This window comes from Cherax quadricarinatus, chromosome 81 (assembly GCF_038502225.1).
Source record: "Cherax quadricarinatus isolate ZL_2023a chromosome 81, ASM3850222v1, whole genome shotgun sequence".
In the NCBI taxonomy this organism is placed as follows: domain Eukaryota; kingdom Metazoa; phylum Arthropoda; class Malacostraca; order Decapoda; family Parastacidae; genus Cherax; species Cherax quadricarinatus.
The window spans coordinates 7264311-7286590 of record NC_091372.1 but is presented as its reverse complement, the minus strand read 5'-3'; the positions used below and the strand labels follow the sequence as shown (position 1 = coordinate 7286590).

At 39.3% G+C, this 22280-nt stretch overlaps 1 protein-coding gene across 4 annotated transcripts in view; it reads right to left on the bottom strand.

Moving 5' to 3' along the window:
• The window catches only part of hop (tyrosine-protein kinase hopscotch), a 147238-nt gene that overhangs the window by 7074 nt on the left and 117884 nt on the right, over positions 1-22280 (bottom strand). For all 4 annotated transcript variants that reach the window (XM_070102307.1, XM_070102306.1, XM_070102308.1 and 1 more), the window contains 7 exons: positions 21524-21693; positions 19639-19775; positions 17995-18127; positions 17439-17567; positions 15701-15874; positions 5958-6127; positions 5390-5525 (listed from right to left, as the gene is read on the bottom strand). In XM_070102307.1, coding sequence (XP_069958408.1) covers positions 5390-5525; positions 5958-6127; positions 15701-15874; positions 17439-17567; positions 17995-18127; positions 19639-19775; positions 21524-21693 — 1049 coding nt within the window. The remainder of the gene's footprint in view (positions 1-5389; positions 5526-5957; positions 6128-15700; positions 15875-17438; positions 17568-17994; positions 18128-19638; positions 19776-21523; positions 21694-22280) is intronic.

Genomic DNA, 22280 nt, shown 5'->3' with positions numbered 1-22280 from the left:
AGCCTAGAGAACAAATGGATTTGTCAGTTAAAAATAGGAGAGGAGAGTTATTAAATGGAGAGTTAGAGGTATTGGGAAGATGGAAGGAATATTTTGAGGAATTGTTAAATGTTGGTGAAGATAGGGAAGCTGTGATTTCGTGTATAGGGCAAGGAGGAATAACATCTTGTAGGAGTGAGGAAGAGCCAGTTGTGAGTGTGGGGGAAGTTCGTGAGGCAGTAGGTAAAATGAAAGGGGGTAAGGCAGCCGGGATTGATGGGATAAAGATAGAAATGTTAAAAGCAGGTGGGGATATAGTTTTGGAGTGGTTGGTGCAATTATTTAATAAATGTATGGAAGAGGGTAAGGTACCTAGGGATTGGCAGAGAGCATGCATAGTTCCTTTGTATAAAGGCAAAGGGGATAAAAGAGAGTGCAAAAATTATAGGGGGATAAGTCTGTTGAGTGTACCTGGTAAAGTGTATGGTAGAGTTATAATTGAAAGAATTAAGAGTAAGACGGAGAATAGGATAGCAGATGAACAAGGAGGCTTTAGGAAAGGTAGGGGGTGTGTGGACCAGGTGTTTACAGTGAAACATATAAGTGAACAGTATTTAGATAAGGCTAAAGAGGTCTTTGTGGCATTTATGGATTTGGAAAAGGCGTATGACAGGGTGGATAGGGGGGCAATGTGGCAGATGTTGCAAGTGTATGGTGTAGGAGGTAGGTTACTGAAAGCAGTGAAGAGTTTTTACGAGGATAGTGAGGCTCAAGTTAGAGTATGTAGGAAAGAGGGAAATTTTTTCCCAGTAAAAGTAGGCCTTAGACAAGGATGTGTGATGTCACCGTGGTTGTTTAATATATTTATAGATGGGGTTGTAAGAGAAGTAAATGCGAGGGTCTTGGCAAGAGGCGTGGAGTTAAAAGATAAAGAATCACACACAAAGTGGGAGTTGTCACAGCTGCTCTTTGCTGATGACACTGTGCTCTTGGGAGATTCTGAAGAGAAGTTGCAGAGATTGGTGGATGAATTTGGTAGGGTGTGCAAAAGAAGAAAATTAAAGGTGAATACAGGAAAGAGTAAGGTTATGAGGATAACAAAAAGATTAGGTGATGAAAGATTGAATATCAGATTGGAGGGAGAGAGTATGGAGGAGGTGAACGTATTCAGATATTTGGGAGTGGACGTGTCAGCGGATGGGTCTATGAAAGATGAGGTGAATCATAGAATTGATGAGGGAAAAAGAGTGAGTGGTGCACTTAGGAGTCTGTGGAGACAAAGAACTTTGTCCTTGGAGGCAAAGAGGGGAATGTATGAGAGTATAGTTTTACCAACGCTCTTATATGGGTGTGAAGCGTGGGTGATGAATGTTGCAGCGAGGAGAAGGCTGGAGGCAGTGGAGATGTCATGTCTGAGGGCAATGTGTGGTGTGAATATAATGCAGAGAATTCGTAGTTTGGAAGTTAGGAGGAGGTGCGGGATTACCAAAACTGTTGTCCAGAGGGCTGAGGAAGGGTTGTTGAGGTGGTTCGGACATGTAGAGAGAATGGAGCGAAACAGAATGACTTCAAGAGTGTATCAGTCTGTAGTGGAAGGAAGGCGGGGTAGGGGTCGGCCTAGGAAGGGTTGGAGGGAGGGGGTAAAGGAGGTTTTGTGTGCGAGGGGCTTGGACTTCCAGCAGGCATGCGTGAGCGTGTTTGATAGGAGTGAATGGAGACAAATGGTTTTTAATACTTGACGTGCTGTTGGAGTGTGAGCAAAGTAACATTTATGAAGGGATTCAGGGAAACCGGCAGGCCGGACTTGAGTCCTGGAGATGGGAAGTACAGTGCCTGCACTCTGAAGGAGGGGTGTTAATGTTGCAGTTTAAAAACTGTAGTGTAAAGCACCCTTCTGGCAAGACAGTGATGGAGTGAATGATGGTGAAAGTTTTTCTTTTTCGGGCCACCCTGCCTTGGTGGGAATCGGCCGGTGTGATAATAAAAATAAATACTTTGTCCTGTCTAAGGGCAATGTGTGGTGTAAATATTATGAAGAAAATTCGGAGTGTGGAAACTAGGAGGTGTCGAGTTAAAAGTATTAGAGGGCTGAAGAGGTGTTGTTGAGGTGGTTTGGTCATTTAGAGAGAATGGATCAAAGTAGAATGACATGGATAACATATAAATCTGTAGGGGAAAGAAGGTGGAGTAGGGGTCATCCTCGAAAAGGTTGGAGGGAGGGGGTAAAGGAGGTTTTATGGGCGAGGGGCTTGGACTTTCAGCAAGCGTGCATGAGCGTGTTAGGAGTGAATGGTATTTGGGACCTGACGAGCTCTTGGAGTGTGAGCAGGGTAATATTAAGTGAAGGGATTCAGGGAAACCGGTTATTTTTATATAGCCAGACTTGAGTCCTGGAAATGGGAAGTACAATGCCTGCACTTTAACCCTTTGAGGGTTTTGGTCGTACTAGTACGTCTTACGCGTAGGGGTTTTTGTCGTACTAGTACGCATAAATTCTAGCGGCCTCAAATCTCACAGGAAAAGGCTGATAAGCCTAGATGTGAGAGAATGGGTCTGTGTGGTGGGTGTGCGCAGTAGGAAAAAAAATCTGGGACCCAGTGGTGCATTGTGGGAATGCCATCATAGTACACAATTTCCACCATGCCCTGTGGTAAGAAGTTCCTCATTCCTCGGCGAATTGGGACACTTTTGTTCCCCAGTGACAGTTCTAATACAGATGGAAGTGACAGTGAAGATGAGTTTCAAGGTTCTGGTGAGGTTTTGACCAAAACTAATGACCATAATATGGGTAATAGTGAGGAAAACCCAGACAACCCACAGCCTTCCACCTCTGGTGCTGGGCCATCTTGTTCACGTTCAGTTGTACCAGAATCAAAGAGGAAACTCCTATTTTCCAAAATCCCAGACTCAGATGTGAGCATTGGTGATGATAGTGATAGTGATTATGAACTACAAGCTCTTCAAACTTGTTCCAAGAATGGAGGAGGAGGAGGAGGAGGAGGAGGAGGAGGCAAGAGGAGGAGGAGGCAAGAGGAGGAGGAGGCAAGAGGAGGAGGAGGCAGGAGGAGGAGGCAGAGGAGGAGGAGGAAGAAGAAGAGGAGGAGGAGGAGGAAGAAGAAGAGGAGGAGGAAGAAGAAGAATACGTAATGATAACAATAATACATAATAATAATAATAGGTAATAATAAATGTTCACCCATGACAGTAACAAGATAAGGGGAGATAACATCTGATAAGTGCTGACGTTTGATGAGGGTAGAGCTGATGCCAAAAGATGAGATAAACATCTCCCTCCCTTTGTTTTTGCTGGTATACTAACATTTCTGTCTGTCTGTCAAGCTCCCTGTCTATCCATCTAGCTCTCTGTCTCAGAGAGCCACAAGACTGTGTCATCACTTTTACTCACATCTTCAAGCAGAGTATAGCACTTTGTCTGGGTTTCTTGGGTTATCCTAGGTAATTTATACTGTATACTTGTATTTATGTGTACCTGTGAGACAGAGATAAAAAGACAGATAGAATGAGGGAGAAAGATAATTAGATAGAATGGAGGAAGGGAAGCAGCATCCGACCCCATTGTTTTGACAGGCGGGAGGGGGGGAGTGAGTAATGAGACAATATGTCATTTTGACAGCTGCCGACTCCTGGTAATTTACACTATGGAGAAGGAGGAAGAGTAGGGGGAAGAGGAAGAAGAGGAGGAGGAGGAAGAGGAATAAGAGGAAGAGGAGGAGGAAGAGGAATAGTAGGAGGAAGATTAGGAGGAAGAGGAAGAAGAGGAGGAGGAGGAGGAGGAAGAGTATGAGGAAGAGTAGGGGGAAGAGGAGGAGGAGGGTGGAACACTAGTACACTGGTACTGGTACACTAACATTTCTGTCTGTCTATTTGTCTGTCTGTCAAGCTCCCTGTCTATCTGTCTATCCATCTAGCGCTCTGTCTCAGAGAGCCACAAGACTGTGTCATCACTTTTACTCACATCTTCAAGCAGAGTATAGCACTTTGTCTGGATTTCTTGGGTTATCCTAGGTAATTTATACTATGTATACTTGTATTTATGTGTACCTGTGAGACAGAGATAGACAGACAGACAGAAAGAGAGAGACAGATTGAAAGAGATAGAATGAGGGAGAAAGATAAAACACCATTGTGTATGACACCATGTTTCAGAGTTCCACAAGCTGCAGAACTAATAGGAATATGTTCAGTGATTGTATATTGGTATATATATTATAGAACAATAATAATAAACAATGTTTTGTATTGTTTGTTTTTGTAAACAAGTTTTGTAAACAATATATTGATAATTATGTTTGTGTGCTTATTGTGTTGTATACAACGAGTGTATATATGTACATTGCACCTTACTTTGGTCTCATAGGCCACATAAGTTATGTGAAAAAATAAAATAGTGAAAAAAACAACAAACCTTCAAATACAAGTAAACTAAAGTTTACCGGGCGAGTGGCAGTCGCCGCTGTTGCCATACGCGGCTCATTTTCTGCAAACTTCATGCATCCATATCTCCATAAGTATTGATGGTAAATTTTTTTTGTTTATCCTATAATGTTTAGAAAAAAAAAACTGTTTTTTCATAAGAAAAAATAATTTTTTTTTTTTTTGAAATTTGGCCGACCCTGAGAACGAGTTTCGGAGAGGGCCTGTCGACCCTCAAAGGGTTAAAGGAGGGGTTTGGGATATTGGCAATTTGGAGGGATATGTTGTGTATCTTTATACATATATGCTTCTAAACTGTTGTATTCTGAGCACCTCTGCAAAATAATTTACAGTGATTATGTGTGAGTGAGGTGAAAGTGTTGAATGATGATGAAAGTACATGTATTTTCTTTTTGGGGATTTTTTCTTTCTTTTTGGGTCACCCTGCCTTGGTGGGAGACGGCTGAGTTGTAAAAAAAAAAATTTAAATTATTGCAAATTCTGATCATTTATTTTTTTTAACAGGTACTTTTTTAGGTCAAATTTGAAACAAGAATATAGACATACTGTAAACAATTTGATTAAGCGATGACAAAACAGTCCTTAGTTCTGTACAAATAATATCAGTATTTGCAAAAGAAAACATCAAGTTTGTTCAATCATAAATGTAATAATAAGAAATACATGCAAAATGTCAATAGGTAGCATCAGTTATGAAACCTATTCATGAGATATTTTGAAAAGTAGAGAGAATGCAAAAATTCAAACTCAAAATATTCTAATGTATGAAATCATTCTTACTTCAGCTACTGAGTCGTAACCTCCCAAAAAATATTTATGGTGCTAAATTCTTCCATTTATGTAAAGGTTTTTAACATGACTGTTCAAACACTGAGGGAAAGAAATAAACTTTTGGCATGGTAGAAAAGGAAATATTAAGGCTGAAGAAATACAAAGGAATATACTTAATCTTAACCTGTAAGAGATTTTCAGGCTTCTGAGGAAGGTCTGGCTCCAGTCCTCGTGTAAACATCTCCCAACAGGTAACACCATATGACCAAACATCGCTCTTGTGTGAGAATTTCCCATGCTCAATGCATTCTAAGGCATACCTGTAATTTCATGTTGCATGAATACAGACATTCTGCATATCTTTTGCAGCTAATTCTAATGCAAAAAAATTAGTGATTATTGTCACTTTAAAACTATCTTCTGTCATTCACCAGTGTTGAGTGATTATTACTCTATTATGCAATCATTTGCCTAAATATTTCTTTCTGATTATAATAAAAGCAATAATAATAATTGCCTAAATATTATTGTTAAGTTGCCCTCTTCAATTCGCTACAGTAACTATGGTACAGAAAACTTTTTTCTAGTGTTCAATAATACCTGTAACCAGTTTTGAGAGCCTTGCTACTACCACAGCCCAGCCTGGATCCATATAACATTAAATAAACAAATGCCTCTAATTTTTATTGATTAGGAGAAAATGCACTAGACTTGCACGATCCAAGGAACACTCAACATAAAAAAATGCCTACCAGGGAAGAGGCAATGCTCGGTGTGTCTGGCGAATATAGTAGTTTCCTCTGTTTGGTTGCTGAGCTAAGCCAAAGTCTGTTATCTTTACATTATGTCGATCTGCCACAAGAATGTTGCGTGCTGCAAGGTCCCGGTGAATGATACTACACTGTTCAAGATAGTCCATCCCCTGAAAGAAAGTTCACAATTTATTCATTTGCTAAGCTGTTATCTGACATATGAAACTAATTTCCCACCAAGGAAGGGTGGCTCGAAAAAGAAAAACTTGCATCATCATTCACTGCATCACTGTCTTGTCAGAGGCATGCTTATACTACAGTTATAAAACTGCAATATTAACACCCCTCCTTCAGAGTGCTGGCACTATACTTCCCATCTCCAGGAATCAAGTCTGGCCTCCCAGTTTCCCTGAATCCCTTCATAAATGTTACTTTGCTTACAGTCCAACAGCACGTCAAGTCCTAAAAACCACTTGTCTCCATTTGCCCCCATCAAATACGCTCACACACTCTTGCTGGAATCCAAGCCCCTGGCACACAAAACCATCTTTACCCTCTCCCTCCAACCTTTCTTATGCCGACTCCTACCCCGCCTTCCCTCCAATACAGATTTCTACACTCTCAAAGTCATTCTATTTCATTCCATCCTCTCTACATGTCCAAACCAGCTCAATAACCCCTCCTCCAAATCTACAAACTACGGAGTCTCTGCATTATATTCACACCACACATTGCCCTCAGACATGACATCTCCACTGCCTCCAGCCTTCTCCTTGTTGCAACATTCACCACCCATGCCACACACCCATACAAGAGTGTGGTATAACTATACTCTCATACATTTCCCTCTTTGCTTTCATAGCCAAAGTTCTTTGTCTCCACAGACTCCTAAGTGCACCACTCACCTCTTTTCCCTCATCGATTCTATGATTCACCTCATCTTTCGTAAACCCATCTGCTGACATGTCCACTCCTAAATAACTGAATACATTCACCTCCTCCATACTCTCTCCCTCCAATCTGATATCCAGTCTTCAGTTACCTAAATTTTTGGTTATCCTCATCACCTTACTCTTTCTTACATTCACTTTTAATTTCCTTCTTTTACATACCCTACCAAACTCATCAACCAACCTCTGCAACTTCTCTTCAGAATCTCCCAAAAGCACAGTGTCATCAGCCAAGAGAACTGTGACAACTCCCACTTTGTGTTAGATTCTTTATCTTTTAACCCCACACCTCTTGCCAACACCCGAGCATTCACTTCTCTTACAGCTCCATCTATAAATATATTGAACAACCATGGTGACATCACACATCCTTGTCTAAGGCCTACTTTTACTGGGAAATAATCTCCCTCTTGCTTGCATACCTGAGCCTCACTATCCTCGTAAAGTCTTTACTGCTTTCAATAACGTACCTCCTATTCCATACATTTGCAACACTTGCCACATTGCCCCCCTATCCACTCTATCATACGCCTTTTCCAAATCCGTAAATACCACAAAAACCTCTTCACCCTTATCTACTGTAAATACTGCTCATCTATATGTTTCACTGCAAACACTTGGTCTACACACCCCCTACCCTTCCTAAAGCCTCCTTGTTCATCTGCTATCCTGCACTCCATCTTACTCTTAATTCTTTCAATAATAACTCTACCATACACTTTACCAGGTATACTCAGCAGACTTCTTCCCCTATAATTTTAAGTCTCTTCTGTCCCCTTTGCCTTTATACAAGGAACCTATGCATGCTCTCTGCCAATCCCTAGGGACCTTACCCTCTTCCATACATTTATTAACCCTTTCAGGGTCCGTCCCGTAGATCTACGGCTGGTCGGTGAGTGTCCAAACCGTAGATCTACGCCAAAATTCTAGCGCCGTCAAATTTAGCGCGAAAGCGCTCATAGGCCTACATATGAGAGAATGGGTCTGCGCGGTGGGTGTGCGCCGTAAACAAAAAATCTAGGCGCCTGCATAGCATTGTGGGAACGCCGGCTCAGTTACCCTTGTTCACCATGTCTCGTCGCAAGTCAGCTCTCACTCCCCGGAAAATTGGGACTCTCCTCTTCCTGTCTGATAGTTCTGACACTGATGGAAGTGGAAATGAAGATGAATTCTACGGCTTTGATGAGTTAGTGACCGAAAATAATGACCAGGATATCGATAATAGTGCAGAAAACCCCGACGATCCTCGACCTTCTACCTCTGGTGTGGGCACTCGTGACTCACGGTCGGTTGTTCCTAAACGTAAGAGAAAACTAATATTTTCCCGTGGCCTGGCCTCTGACTTCAGTAATGACGATGATTCTGACGTGGATTGTGATTTTATTGCGCTCGACGATCATTCGAGTAGTGATAGTGAGGAAACATATTCACCAGTGAAGCGTCGGTATGTGCGCCGCCGCATGCGCTCGGGTAGTGTACCCTATGCTATGCCCAGGGGACGGAGTACATCCCGTAGTACATCCCGGAGTACATCCCGTGGCCCTACACCCGTTTTAGGTAGTGATAGTGAGGATGATGTGGCTACACTTGGCATGGATGGGCCACAGACATCAGTGGATGGTGTTAGTGGGGCTGGTGGTGGTAGTGGCACCGCCATGCGTGACTCGCTGTGCCACGCGGGAACCCACGCTGCTGACTCGTCAGTTCAAGGACAAAGCGGAGCGTCACCCACCAGCCCGCCACAACCACCCGTACAACCAGCCTATGATGTCCAGTATCCACCAGCAAACCGTATCTGGGATTGGCAGCAAAATCCCAATTTTGTTCCCAGCCCTCACCACTTTGATGACTCGCAAAGTGGAATTCTACCTACCTGTCCCCTTGGAACCACGGCCAATGAACTGGAATTCTTTGAATTATTCTTTGACCAGCCATTGATGGAAACTATTGTCAGGGAAAGTAATAAGTATTTTCAGTACACCATGGCAATACGATCTTATCACCACAGTCAAGACTACACAGGTGGAAAGAGACGACTGTTGCAGAAATGTATTTGCTTTTGCAACAATAATGCTTATGCCTCACGTCTATAAGCATAATATAAAAGCATACTGGTCCACAGATCGGCTAATTTGTACCCCATCCTTCAGTGAAATAATACCAGTGAACAGGTTTATCTTACTCTTACGTATGTTGCACTTCTCTGACAAAACCAGGCCTGACAGAAGTGACAGGTTATACAAGATTAGAAATGTTTTCATGTATCTCAAACAAAAGTTCAGGAATGTACTTTTTATCCATTCAAGAATCTTGTAATTGACGAGTCTTTGATTTTGTTCAAAGGTAGACTGTCATTCAAGCAGTATATACCGAGCAAGAGGAACCGCTTTGGTATAAAATTGTTTGTACTCTGTGATTGTGACAGTGGCCTGGTGTTGGATATTGTTGTATACACGGGTAGTAAAACATTGAAAGATACCAAGATGTTATTGGGTATATCAGGTGACGTAGTGAGAAACATGATGGCACCTTATCTTGGTAAGGGCCATACATTATATACCGATAACTGGTACACAAGCCCATTACTCAGTGATTTCATGCGAGTGAACAAGACAGATGTGTGTGGCACAGTGCGTTCTAATCGTAAACATATGCCCAGGCTCAACGCAGGTGTTCGTGGTGATGACGTGCAGGTGTTTACTGCCAATGACATCATGGCATTACGGTGGCATGACAAACGAGATGTCACATTGTTGACAACCATTCACCGTAATGAAATGCAAGACAGTGGCAAAGTTGATCGAGTGACTAATGAACGTATTCGAAAACCAGTGACAGTGATTGATTATACACAAAACATGCGCTTGGTTGACAAGTGTGACATGCAGATTGGTTTTGTTGACTGTGTTCGTAAGAGTTACAAGTGGTACATGAAACTTTTCTTCCATCTCATGGACATTTCAATGCTGAATGCATATAATATGTACCAAATAAAGACTGGTAACAGACCACCGTATGGTGAATTTTGTTTGTCTGTTGTCAGACAACTCATAATGAAGTACCAGGTAACAACACCTGCAATACAACATGGTCCTCGAATTCATCACAATATACCCAAGCGTTTGAGAAGAGAAGGTGATCATTTCATAATACAGCTTCCTTCAACTCAAAAGAAATTTGCTCAGAAGAGATGCATTGTCTGTGCACAAACAAAACGACGGCAACAAAGACGCAAAGACACTCGGTTTATGTGTGAGGAATGTAAGGTGCCTCTGTGCATGGTGCCTTGTTTCAAGGAGTTCCACAAGCTCCAGCAGTTCTAAAACCATGTCCAGTGATTGTAAATATGTAAATATATGATAGAACATTAGTATTATACAATATTTGTGCATGTTTATTGTAATAAACAATAGTGGTAAACAATAATATGATAATAACTTTAGTGCAGTTATTGTGTTCAATACAGTGAGTTTATATATATAAATTATATACAGTATTGGTCTCTCAGGCCCCAAATGTTAGTAGGAATAGAAAAAAATTGGAAAAGAAAAGAAAAAACAACTAAAACAACAAAATAATCTAATACGCGTATGTGGAATTCGTCGATGTTGCCGCCACCACATCATTTTCTACAAACTTCTTGGCACTGTATCTCGGTAAGTACTGATCAGATTCTAATTTTTTTTGTTTTATTACCTTCACAAAAATATGCTCTTTAATTCTGTAAGAAAAAATAATTTTTTTTTTTTTCAAAATTTCTTGGACACTGGTGCGTGACTTCAGATTTTGGCCTTGGACCCTGAAAGGGTTAAATAAAAGCACTAACCACTCCAAAACTATATCGCCACTTGCTTTTAACATTTCTATCTTTATCCCATCAGTCCCAGCTGCTTTACCCCCATTCATTCTACCCACTGCCGCATGCACCTCCCCACACTTACAACTGGTTCTTCCTCACTCCTATAAGATGTTATTCCTCCTTGTCCTATACATGAAATCACAGCTTCCCTATCTTCATCAACATTTAACAATTCCTCAAAATATTCCCTCCATCTTCCCGATAACTCTAACTCTCCATTTAATAACTCTCCTCTCCTATTTTTAACTAACAAATCCATTTGTCAGTTAAAAACAGAGTAGGGGAGTTAGTAGATGGGGAGATGGAGGTATTGAGTAGATGGCGGGAATATTCTGAGGAACTTTTAAATGTCAACGAAGAAAGGGAGACGATCATTTCATGCACTGGCCAGGGAGGTATAACATCTTTTACGAGTGAACAAGAGCAAAATGTGAGTGTGGGGAGGTGCATGAGGCATTACGTAGAATGAAAGCGGGTAAAGCAGCAGGAACTGATGGGATCATGACAGAAATGTTAAAAGCAGGGGGGATATAGTGAGGGAGTGATTGGTATTTTTGTTTAATAAATGTCTGAAAGAGGGGAAGGTACCTAGGGATTAGCAGAGAGCATGTATGGTTCCCTTATATAAAGGGAAGGGGGACAAAAGAGATTGTAAAAATTATAGGGGAATAAGTCTACTGGGTATACCAGGAAAAGTGTATGGTTAGGTTATTATTAAAAGAATTAGAGGTAAGACAGAGAGTAGGATTGTGGATGAGCAAGGAGGCTTTAGAGTGGGTAGGGGATATGCAGATCAAGTGTTTGCATTGAAGCATATATGTGAATAGTATTTAGATAAAAGTAGGGAAGTTTTCATTGCATTTATGGATTGAGAAAAGCATATGATAGAGTGGATAGGGGAGCAATGGGGCAGATGTTGCAAGTATATGGAATAGGTAGTAAGTTACTAAATGCTGTAAAGAGTTTTTATGAGGATAGTGAGGCTCAGGTTAGGGTGTGTAGAAGAGAGGGAGAATACTTCCCGGTAAAAGTAGGTCTTAGACAGGGATGTGTAATGTCACCATTGTTGTTTAATATATTTATAGATGGGGTTGTAAAAGAAGTAAATGCTAGGGTGTTGGGGAGAGGGGTGGGATTAAATTATGGAGAATTAAATACAAAATGGGAGTTGTCACAGTTACTTTTTGCTGATGATAAAGTGCTTATGGGTGATTCTAAAGAAAAGATGCAAAGGTTAGTAGATGAGTTTGGGAGGGTGTGTAGAGGTAGAAAGTTGAAAGTGAACATAGAGTAAGGTGATGAAGGTATCAAATGATTTAGATAAGAAAAATTGGATATCACATTGGAGAGAAGGAGTATGGAAGAAGTGAATGTTTTCAGATATTTGGGAGTTGATATGTCAGCAGATGGGTTTATGAAGGATGAGGTTAACCATAGAATTGATGAGGGAAAAAAGGTGAGTGGTCTGCTGAGGTATATGTGGAGACAAAAAACGTTATCAATGGAGGCAAAGAAGGGAATGTATGAAAGTATAATGGTACCAACACCCTTATATAGGTGTGAAGCTTGGGTTGTAAATGCTGCAGCGAGGAGGCTGTTGGAGGCAGTGGAGATGTCCTGTCTCAGGGCAGTGTGTGGTGTAAATATTATGGAGAGAGTTCAAAGTGTGGAAATTAGGAGGTGTGGAGTTAATAAAAGTATTAGTCAGAGGGCTGAAGAGGGGTTGTTGAGGTGGTTTGGTCATTTAGAGAGAATGGATCAAAGTAGAATGACATGGAGAGTGTATAAATCTGTAGGGTAAGGAAGGCGGGGTAGGGGGTCGTCCTCAAAAAGGTTGGAGGGAGGGGGTAAAGGATGTTTTGTGGGCAAGGGGCTTGGACTTCCAGCAAGCGTGCATGAGCGTGTTAGACAGAAGTGAATGAAGACTAATGGTTTTTGGAATCTGACGAGCTGTTGGAGTATGAACAGGGTAATATTTAGTAAAGGGATTCAGGGAAACCCGTTATTTTTATATAACCGGACTCGAGTTCTGGAAATGGGAAGTACAATGACTGCACTTTAAAGGAGGGGTTTGGGATATTGGCAGTTTGGAGGGATGTGTAATAGGCCCTGATATTATATTCTCTAGGTAGTTTATTACAATATGAAAAGTGACCTGAAATAATATATCTTTATATATGCTTCTCAACTGTTGTATCTGGGCACCTCTGCAAAAACAGTTATTATGTATGAGTGAGGTAAAAGTGTCGAATGATGAAAGTATTTTTGTTTTGGGGATTTTCTTTCTTTTTGAGCCACTTTACGGCTGACTTGTTGAAAAAAAAATCCTTTTGTTCCCTAGGCTTTCTCAACTTATTTATCTCACTCTAAAACTTTTTCTTATTTTCAACAAAATTTGTTGATAACATCTCACCCACTCTCTCATTTGCTCTCTTTTTACATTGGTTCACCACTCTCTTAACCTCTCTTTGTCTTTCCATATACTCCTCCTTCCTTGCATCACTTCTACTTTGTAAAAACCTCTCATATGCTAACTTTTTCTCTCTGACTACTCTCTTTACATCATCATTCCACCAATCTGTCTTCCCTCCTGCACCCATTTTCCGGTAACCACAAACTTTTGCTGAACACACTAACACTATATTCTTAAACTTACCTCATACATCTTTTACTGCATTGTCTATACTCTCACTAGCCCATCTGTCCTCCAACAGTTGCTTATATCTTACCCTAACTGCCTCCTCCTTTAGTTTATAAACCTTCACCTCTCTCTTACTAGCTGCTTCCATTTTCCTTGTATCCCATCTACCTTTTACTCTCACTGTAGATACAACTAATGAGTGATCTGATATATCTGTGGTCCTTCTATAAACGTGTACATCCTGAAGTCTACCCAACAGTCTTGTATCTACCAATACGTAGTCCAACAAACTATTGTCATTATGCCCTATATCATATCTTGTATACTTATTTATCCTCTTTTTCTAAAAATATGTTACCTATAACCAAACCCTTTTCTATAGAAATTAATCAAATGCTCCCCATTATCATATACACCTGCAACCCAAACTTACCCACCATACCCTCTCTAAATGCTTCTCCTACTTTAGCATTTAGGACCCCTACCAAAATTACTCTCTTGGTTCAAAAGTTCCTACACACCTGCTTAACATCTCCCAATCTCAATCAATCAATCTCAATCAATCAATCTCTCTCTCTCTCTCTCAATCTCTCTCTCTCTCTCTCAATCTCTCTCTCAATCTCTCTCTCTCTCAATCTCTCTCTCTCTCAATCTCTCTCTCTCTCTCAATCTCTCTCTCTCAATCTCTCTCTCTCTCTCTCTCTCTCTCTCTCTCTCTCTCTCTCTCTCTCTCTCTCTCTCTCTCTCTCTCTCTCTCTCTCTCTCTCTCTCTCTCTCTCTATATATATATATATATATATATATATTTTTTTTTTTTTTTTTCAACAAGTCGGTCGTCTCCCACCGAGGCAGGGTGACCCAAAAAAAGAAAGAAAATCCCCAAAAAGAAAATACTTTCATCATCATTCAACACTTTCACCACACTCACACATTATCACTGCTTTTGCAGAGGTGCTCAGAATATAACAGTTTAGAAGCATATACGTATAGAGATACACAACATATCCCTCCAAACTGCCAATATCCCAAACCCCTCCTTTAAAGTGCAGGCATTGTACTTCCCATTTCCAGGACTCAAGTCCGACTATATGAAAATAACCAGTTTCCCTGAATCCCTTCACTAAATATTACCCTGCTCACACTCCAACAGATCGTCAGGTCCCAAGGCCCAGGGAGGTACTACCGTCCTGCCAAGTGAGTGTAAAACGAAAGCCTGTAATTGTTTTACATGATGGTAGGATTGCTGGTGTCTTTTGTCTGTCTCATAAATATGCAAGATTACAGGTAAGTCTTGCTACTTCTACTTACACTTAGGTCACACTACACATACATGTATAAGCATATATATACACACCCCTCTGGGTTTTCTTCTATTTTCTTTCTAATTCTTGTTCTTGTTTATTTCCTCTTATCTCAATGGGGGAAGTGGAACATAATTCTTCCTCTGTAAGCCATGCGTGACGTAAGAGGCGACTAAAGTGCCGGGAGCAAGGGCTAGTAACAACTTCTCCTGTATACATTACTGAATTTATAAAGAGAAACTTTAGTTTTTTCTTTTGGGCCACCCCGCCTCAGTGGGATACGGCTGGTACGTTGAAAGAAGAAGAATATATATATCTCTCTTCTCCAGGGCATACAGACTTATTATGATCCACTTTTCACATCCAACCCTTATTTTAATCCACATAATCCTTGAATTTATACATAATCTTCTCTGTCCATAACTGATCCTTGAAAGAAAATGATACATAGAATAAGCAGAGAAATTTTTCAAGAAGAGATGCTCAACTTTTTAATTACAGATACTAGAGCAACACCAATACACTATCTAGAAACAATAAGCTACTTTAAAACCATAAATATAGGTGTATATACAGCTACCTGATCCCCAACAACCCACCACAGTACTGTTGAAAACTGGGGGAAACAGATCAGTTAAAATAGGAATGGCTACAGTGTGATTTACTATATAAAACAACTATACAAAGCCTCCTTACAGGTAAGGGATTAAGAATTTAATATAATTGGGACTTCACTTGTATTACCAACTTGTAAACTAATACAAGAATAATTAACCAATCAATTGGAAAGCAATATTTAAGTACTTGTATAAAAAATGCATTATATTCTAAAATAACTTCTGAGAAACATTACACAAAATTATATTTGTATTTAGTAACTTTAAAAGTAAATATTAAAATTATGTTATGTATTGTATTCCTAATTTAGGTATACCTGTACCTAACAAAAAATAGATCCTATTTCAAAATCACCATTTAACTGTAGAGATTACCTCAGCAATATCCATGGCAAACTTAAGAAGTGTGGCATCCTTCAAGTGTTCCTTATGACTCTTGATATAATCCTTGAGTGAGCCCATTGGTAGATACTCCATTACCATGTACATTTCTTCTCCCTCTGACTCTACAAGACCACACAACTCAACTATATTTTTGTGCTTCAACTTCTGCAAAATATATTACATTTAAGAAATTAATATGGTTGTTCCTTTGAACATGTGTGTGTAAGTGCTCAGGTAATTCTACTTTTTATTATATTTGCAGTCATTATACAGTGGACCCCCGCATAACGATGGCATCGCATAGCGATTTTTCCGCATAACGATTACTTTTATCGCAAAATTTTTGCCCCGCATACCGATTAAAAACCCGCATACCGATTTTCGTCCGAGACGCGTCCAATGTGCCCTCAGCCAGCCTCACATGTGCCGCTCCGTCCCATTGTTTACCAGCCAGCCTCCGCGGTAACATCCAAGCATACACTCGGAATATTTCGTATTATTACAGTATTTTCGGTGCTGTTTCTGGAAAATAAGTGACCATGGGCCCCAAGAAAGCTTCTAGTGCCAACCCTGTGGTAAAAAGGGTGAGAATTAGTATGGAAATTAAGAAAGATTTTGAAGGGTTTGGGGCTAACCCTGAGAAGCCTATGCCAGTTGTGGAATCCATTGTGCCTACTTCAAAGATTAAGGAAATGTGTGCACAGTGGGTTGAACTGCAAACCTTTATAGATGAAAATCACCCTGACACAGCTGTTGCAAGCCGTGCTGTTGACTATTTCAATGACAATGTTGTGGCCCATTTTAGACAAATCGTAAAGGAACGGGAGGTACAGAGCTCTATGGACAGATTTGTTGTGCGACAGAGGTCCAGTGACTCTCAAGCTGGTCCTAGTGGCATTAAAAGAAGAAGGGAAGTAACCCCGGAAAAGGACTTGCTACCTCAAGTCGTAATGGAAGGGGATTCCCCTTCTAAACAGTAAGAAGATAATGCTCTCCCCTCCTCCCATCCCATCAATCATCACCAGATCTTCAATAAAAGTAAGTGTCATTTAATTGTGCATGCCTTTTTCAGTTTGTGTGTATTAAAATTAACATTTCATGTGGTAAAAAAAATTTTTTTTCATACTTTTGGGCGTCTTGCACGGATTAATTTGATTTCCATTATTTCTTATGGGGAAAATTCATTCGCATAACGATTATTTCGCATAACGATGAGCCCTCTTGCACGGATTAAAATCGTTAACCGGGGGTCCACTGTATTTATAGTAACTTCTCATTGTTGTATATAAAGTTTTAATGACAATGGAATATGCTACATTATAAAATACAAAATTGTTTAAATCAAACATTTACAGTAAATTGTTACAGTAAGCAAATTTGTATCAGTGATATCAAGTATATATACTTTAATAAGAATCAGTGTGTTAATTTTTTAACAAATTCAAGAATGCAAATTTTTTACTATAAAAAACATAAAATGCCATGTTTGAATCCCATACCATTCAGGGAGTTGTTTATAATTGTATAATTACAATTTTGCAAGTCATAACACTACTACCTCCTAGTATCTATTTACTGCTAGGTGACCAGGGGTAGCAGGTAATCACACTGACTCTTAACTGTTTAAATGGTACCAAAGTTTAAAAACAGAAATGGAAAGGGATCTGATTCACCAGAAAAAAAAAAATGAAGTGAATGATGATTATTTAAAGAGAACAACTTTACATACCTTCATTATATCCACTTCTCTCTTAAAATCATCCACTTGACCTACAGCTTTGAGTGTCTTAATGGCCACCGTCTTAGTGTGTCCCTGATCATCATTCATCAATCCACGGTACACCTCCCCATAGTTGCCCTGTTGATAACGCGAGTATTATCACTATATTCTTGCAGCAGCTCTAAACCCATAGAGGTTACCTGAAGAGTGGGAGGTAATAACATTTACTCCAAATTAGGGGAGCAAAACTCCAGTTCTTTGGATCTATAGTTCTTCACAAGCATCAGGACATCCCTTCCTCCTTGAAGATAACATTAATATAGTTGTATACACACTTTACATTTGTTGTCACAACTGCATAAAAATTTATTATTATGATTACAATTTAAGTTAAGAATCATTACTAAAATTTTTGCACAGTGAAATTGGTATATAAATTTAATTTTATTTTTATTTTCTAATAGAAAACTATGTCACTCTACCTTGGTAGGAGATGGCCGGTGTGTTAAAAAAAAATATGTAATGAATTCAGTAGGCAGACACATTTTAGGATTAATAATCTTACCTCCCCAATCTTTATGCCAAATACAATAGCAGATTTATCCAGTTGTAGTGGCTGACTAGGCAAGGCAGGAACCTCAGGCATACGTTGAGCAGCCAGTGGAGGAAGCAGTAACTCGGTCAGTGTTTTCATCGTGCTGAAAGCAATCAAATAAATTATAAAAAAAACTGGCAGAGGACACTACTTGGCCTATCAGCCATGGATGCACTGCCATGGGGGTAGAAAATTTATCCCTACACTAAATGATGGGTTATTATCCTATACGTAAATCTTACTGGCAGTCAGATGCATTTTCTTAAACCTTCACAGTACCAATGAATATATGCTACTACAGTATTCTGAATACTACTTTTATGAATAGTACCATATTTGCTTCTTTAATTTTGTCTTATTTCTAATTTCTGCTCAAATTTTGTCATTTTCTTTAAATTTGCTGCACAATATTAATTTTTAACTTGCTGCTCAAAATTTGTCTTGTATTTTTGTTTGGTTGTATCACTCTTATTTGCTTCATGTGTCTCACTTGCACACCAATAATTTTTTTTTATTAACACCGGCTGTTTCCCACCAAGGCAGGGTGGCCTGAAAAAGAAAAACTTTCACCATCATTCACTCCATCACTGTCTTGCCAGAAGTGCGCTTACACTACAGTTATAAAAATGCAACATTAACACCCCTCTTTCAAAGTAAAAGCACTGTACTTTCCATCTCCAGGACTCAAGTCTGGCCTGCCGGTTTCCCTGAATCCCTTCATAAATATTACCCTGTTCACACTTCAACAGCACGTCAAGTCCTAGAAAACATTTGTTTTCATTCGCTCCTATCTAACACGCTCACGCATGCTTGCTGGAAGTCCAAGCCCCTTGTACACAAAACCTCCTTTACCCCCTCCCTGCAACCCTTCCTGGGCTGACCTCTACCCCACCTTCCCTCCACTACAGATTTATACACTCTCGAAGTCATTCTATTTTGTTCCATCCTCTCTACATGTTCAAACCACCTCAACAACCCTTCCTCAGCCCTCTGGATAATAGTTTTCGTAATCCCGCACCTCCTCCTAATTTCCAAACTACAAATTCTCTGCATTATATTCACACAACACATCGCCCTCAGACACAACATCTCCACTGCCTCCAGCCTTCTCCTTGTTGTAACATTCACGGCCCATGCTTTGCACCCATATAAGAGTGTTGGTATAACTATACTCTCATATATTCCCTTCTTTGCTTCCACAGACTCTTCAGTGCACCACTCACCTTTTTCCCCTCATCAATTCTATGATCCACCTCATCTTTCATAGACCCATCCGCTGACACGTCCACTCCTGAATATCTGAATACATTCTCTAATAAAACAATCCTTTTTTTTTCCCACTCCATGTTGCTTGGGGTAAGTAAGTAATACAGTTGCATAACCTGCAGGGTAAAGTCTTAAGCAAATTTTTTTTTTTAACTACAGTATTTTGCAAGTCTTTAACACACACAAATGTGACCTGTTTCTGGGTTTCTTCTATGAGAAACTCTCCATCACCAATGCAAATGATCTAAGAAAAATTAATTTATGTTAAACCATATTATAATGAAGTTGGAAGTGCACTGACACTGACAGTAAACACTAACTATACTAAACGTTATTTTAGACTCTTACCTTCCCTGCTTCATTAATGGTGGGTAGAATGCTGCACCAGTTTCATACATACAAGGAGAGATTTCACCATGAAAATAAGTGGAACTGAGGGAAATAAGGTCATCAACAAGGCTGTCTGGCAGCTGACTTAATGTTACCTGCAAATTAAAAATACTCACAATTTAGTAAATTGAGGAAATACCTTCATATCACCAGTCTATTGCAATTATTAGTAATTATTTAAGTTACTACATGTACGGTACCTGCACAAAAGTTGAGTCACCTACATATACGGCTGAAAGTCAATTTACACAATAAAATAAAAATTCAATGTCATTGACCTGGTTATAACCTGGTCAGACGTTAACTCATTTTAGAGTAGGAAAATCCTGCATGTACTGGCATCAGTCACTCTGATCAGTAATTCAGACTTGGGTTGTGTGTGAGAATCACAGTGTCTGCACTCTGTGGAATAAGTGAAGATGTTGCAGTTTGGAGGGTCAACTGAATCGTGACATCCATGCACTTTATGGCAAGAAAGCTATTGAATGAGTGATGGTGAAAATGTTTGCTTCTTTGGGACACTCTCCTTTAGTTGGAAAGAACTGATGTGGTAAGAAATTCAAGCAAGTATAGGATAGAAAAAAAAAATAACCCCCCCAACCCTGTCAGTGATCTTGTAGTTGGTGTATAGCAATAGCTATGCCATATTCAATTTCTATTCAGTTTTCATGATGTTCACATTTTTAGTAGACCTTTTATATAAATCTTCAGTGTTGCCAATTAAAGTTAATGATGAAATAATCATTATTCATATTTCAATTACTTGTCTCCAAAAATCAACAGAAATATGTCCAAATAATTAGTACTGCCTGAAAGTCAGCCCAAATTTATGAAATTATTTCCTCCTATGTTACTCATATAGATCACACAAAAAATGAGACTACTCACCATACCCTATTGTTTGAAATATATAATCCTGAAATATATGTGTTCCTCATCTAAATTAGTATTTTGTAGGATTATCCTTCCTCTTGATCCACTCCTTAAGTCTCCTAGGTACTGATAAGGTTTATTCATGGAGGATAGAAAATTCAATACCCTATTACACCTGCTTAATAGGACTTGAAATTTTGGGGTTAGAGGACACATCCATGACATCTAAAAGTTTTCAGTCAGATTTAAGTCCAGTGAGTTTCCAGGAAAGCCAATGAAGTATGTAAAAATCACTAGTGCACTATATCAAGAGGGAAATGTTTTTTGTACAAAAGTTCCTCTGGCACCACTTGAATCTGTGAGGCAAATAGTCTGCGAAAGACAGACTATGTGCTTCACAGATTCAAGTGGTGTTTATACTTATGAGGCTCACTGCATTTTATACTACTGTATTATCATCTTCACAAACAAGAAAGCTCAACTCGAATCACACAGCATATAACTTAGCGTATAAAATAGCTGAAATCATTAGCAAATACCACTACCATCTACTATCCATTCTTCCTGTCCATTAAATTTATCGCTAATGCTTGCCTCTCCTCGCATAGCGACTTACTCATTTATGGACCATTATGACCAGCTCTCCAACCAAAATGCAAATCTAAGTAATGTATATTAAAGCTGATTTCTTCCATTCTGTTCATTACAGTATACAGTACAATACTGTATAAACATTTAAAAATGTACTAAAAATGTTATAGTGCAAAAGTGACATTAAAAATATCTATAGATGGGAGACACAAACCCACTACCAGTACAGTATGCTCCTTGCTTAACGACCAATTCACTTACCGACCTACTCTTAGGAAAGGAACTCAGTCGTTAAGTGAGGAGAGGCTGTATTTTGAAAATGCATTATGTTAAACATTTTTAACCCAAACCTACAAAATTACTTCAATAACAAGTTTACCTGTGCAACAGAACCATCAGCATATGTAAGTGTAGTAATCTGGGTAGTAACTGAAGCGTTGTCTTCATCTTCCTCTAATACTTCTCCATTCGGTTGATCCAAATTTTCTGTCTCAGCTGAACTGGCAGGGAAGATGGTTTGATATGCATGGTTCTTCCTCGAATTGAATACTGAAATTATAAAAAAAATACTATTTAACCCTTTGACTGTTTTGGCCATATATATAGGTCTTACGAGCCAATGTGTTTGACGTATATATACTCAAAAATTCTAGCGGCTTCAAATCAAGTAGGAGAAAGCTGGTAGGCCCATGTGTGAGAGAATGGGTCTGTGTGGTCAGTGTGCACCATATAAAAAAAATCCTGCAGCATGCAGTGCATAATGAGGAAAAAAAAAACTCCGACTGTTTTTGGATTAAAACGCTGACTTTGAGGTGTATTTTCTTATAGTTTTTATGGTTATATTCTCATTTTCATAGCCATATTTGATAGAATGGAAAACATGTTATAGAAATAGATGTGATTTTGATTGGTTTTACTATGAAAAGGACCCTGAAATGGAGTTCAAACTAGGGTAAAATGTTTGATTTTTGTCGATGTTCAAGAGTAAACAAATGATGTCATTGTCCAATAAATGTCCAACTAGTCATTCTAATATGCAGTCATGAATGGGTTGATATTATTTACACAATTATTACAATATTGCAGTAGTCTGCATAACAGTAAATCTTCTATTTTTTGTTTGAATAAAAATTCAA